General features: G+C 64.3%; 1 protein-coding gene across 1 annotated transcript in view; it reads left to right on the top strand.

The window, feature by feature from the left end:
* The window catches only part of NADSYN1 (NAD synthetase 1), a 22,933-nt gene that overhangs the window by 20,646 nt on the left and 2,074 nt on the right, over positions 1-213 (top strand). Inside the window, 1 exon segment of the mRNA XM_014539914.1 lies at positions 27-203. Coding sequence (XP_014395400.1) covers positions 27-203 — 177 coding nt within the window.

Here is a 213-nt window from a genome sequence, read left to right as displayed (position 1 = left end):
GCTGGGCCTCCCCGCCCGCCCGCCAGGTGGCTGACAAGGTGAAGCGGTTCTTCTCCAAGTATTCCGTGAACAGACACAAGATGACCACGCTCACGCCCGCGTACCACGCCGAGAGCTACAGCCCCGACGACAACAGGTTCGACCTGCGGCCGTTCCTCTACCACGTGGGCTGGCCCTGGCAGTTCCGCTGCATAGAAAACCAGGTGAGCGGGC

The sequence above is a fragment of the Myotis brandtii genome, unplaced genomic scaffold (assembly GCF_000412655.1).
Source record: "Myotis brandtii unplaced genomic scaffold, ASM41265v1 scaffold2300, whole genome shotgun sequence".
Classification (NCBI taxonomy): Eukaryota; Metazoa; Chordata; class Mammalia; order Chiroptera; family Vespertilionidae; genus Myotis; species Myotis brandtii.
Note: the sequence above shows the minus strand (reverse complement) of the source record. Positions and strands in the feature narration are given on the sequence as shown.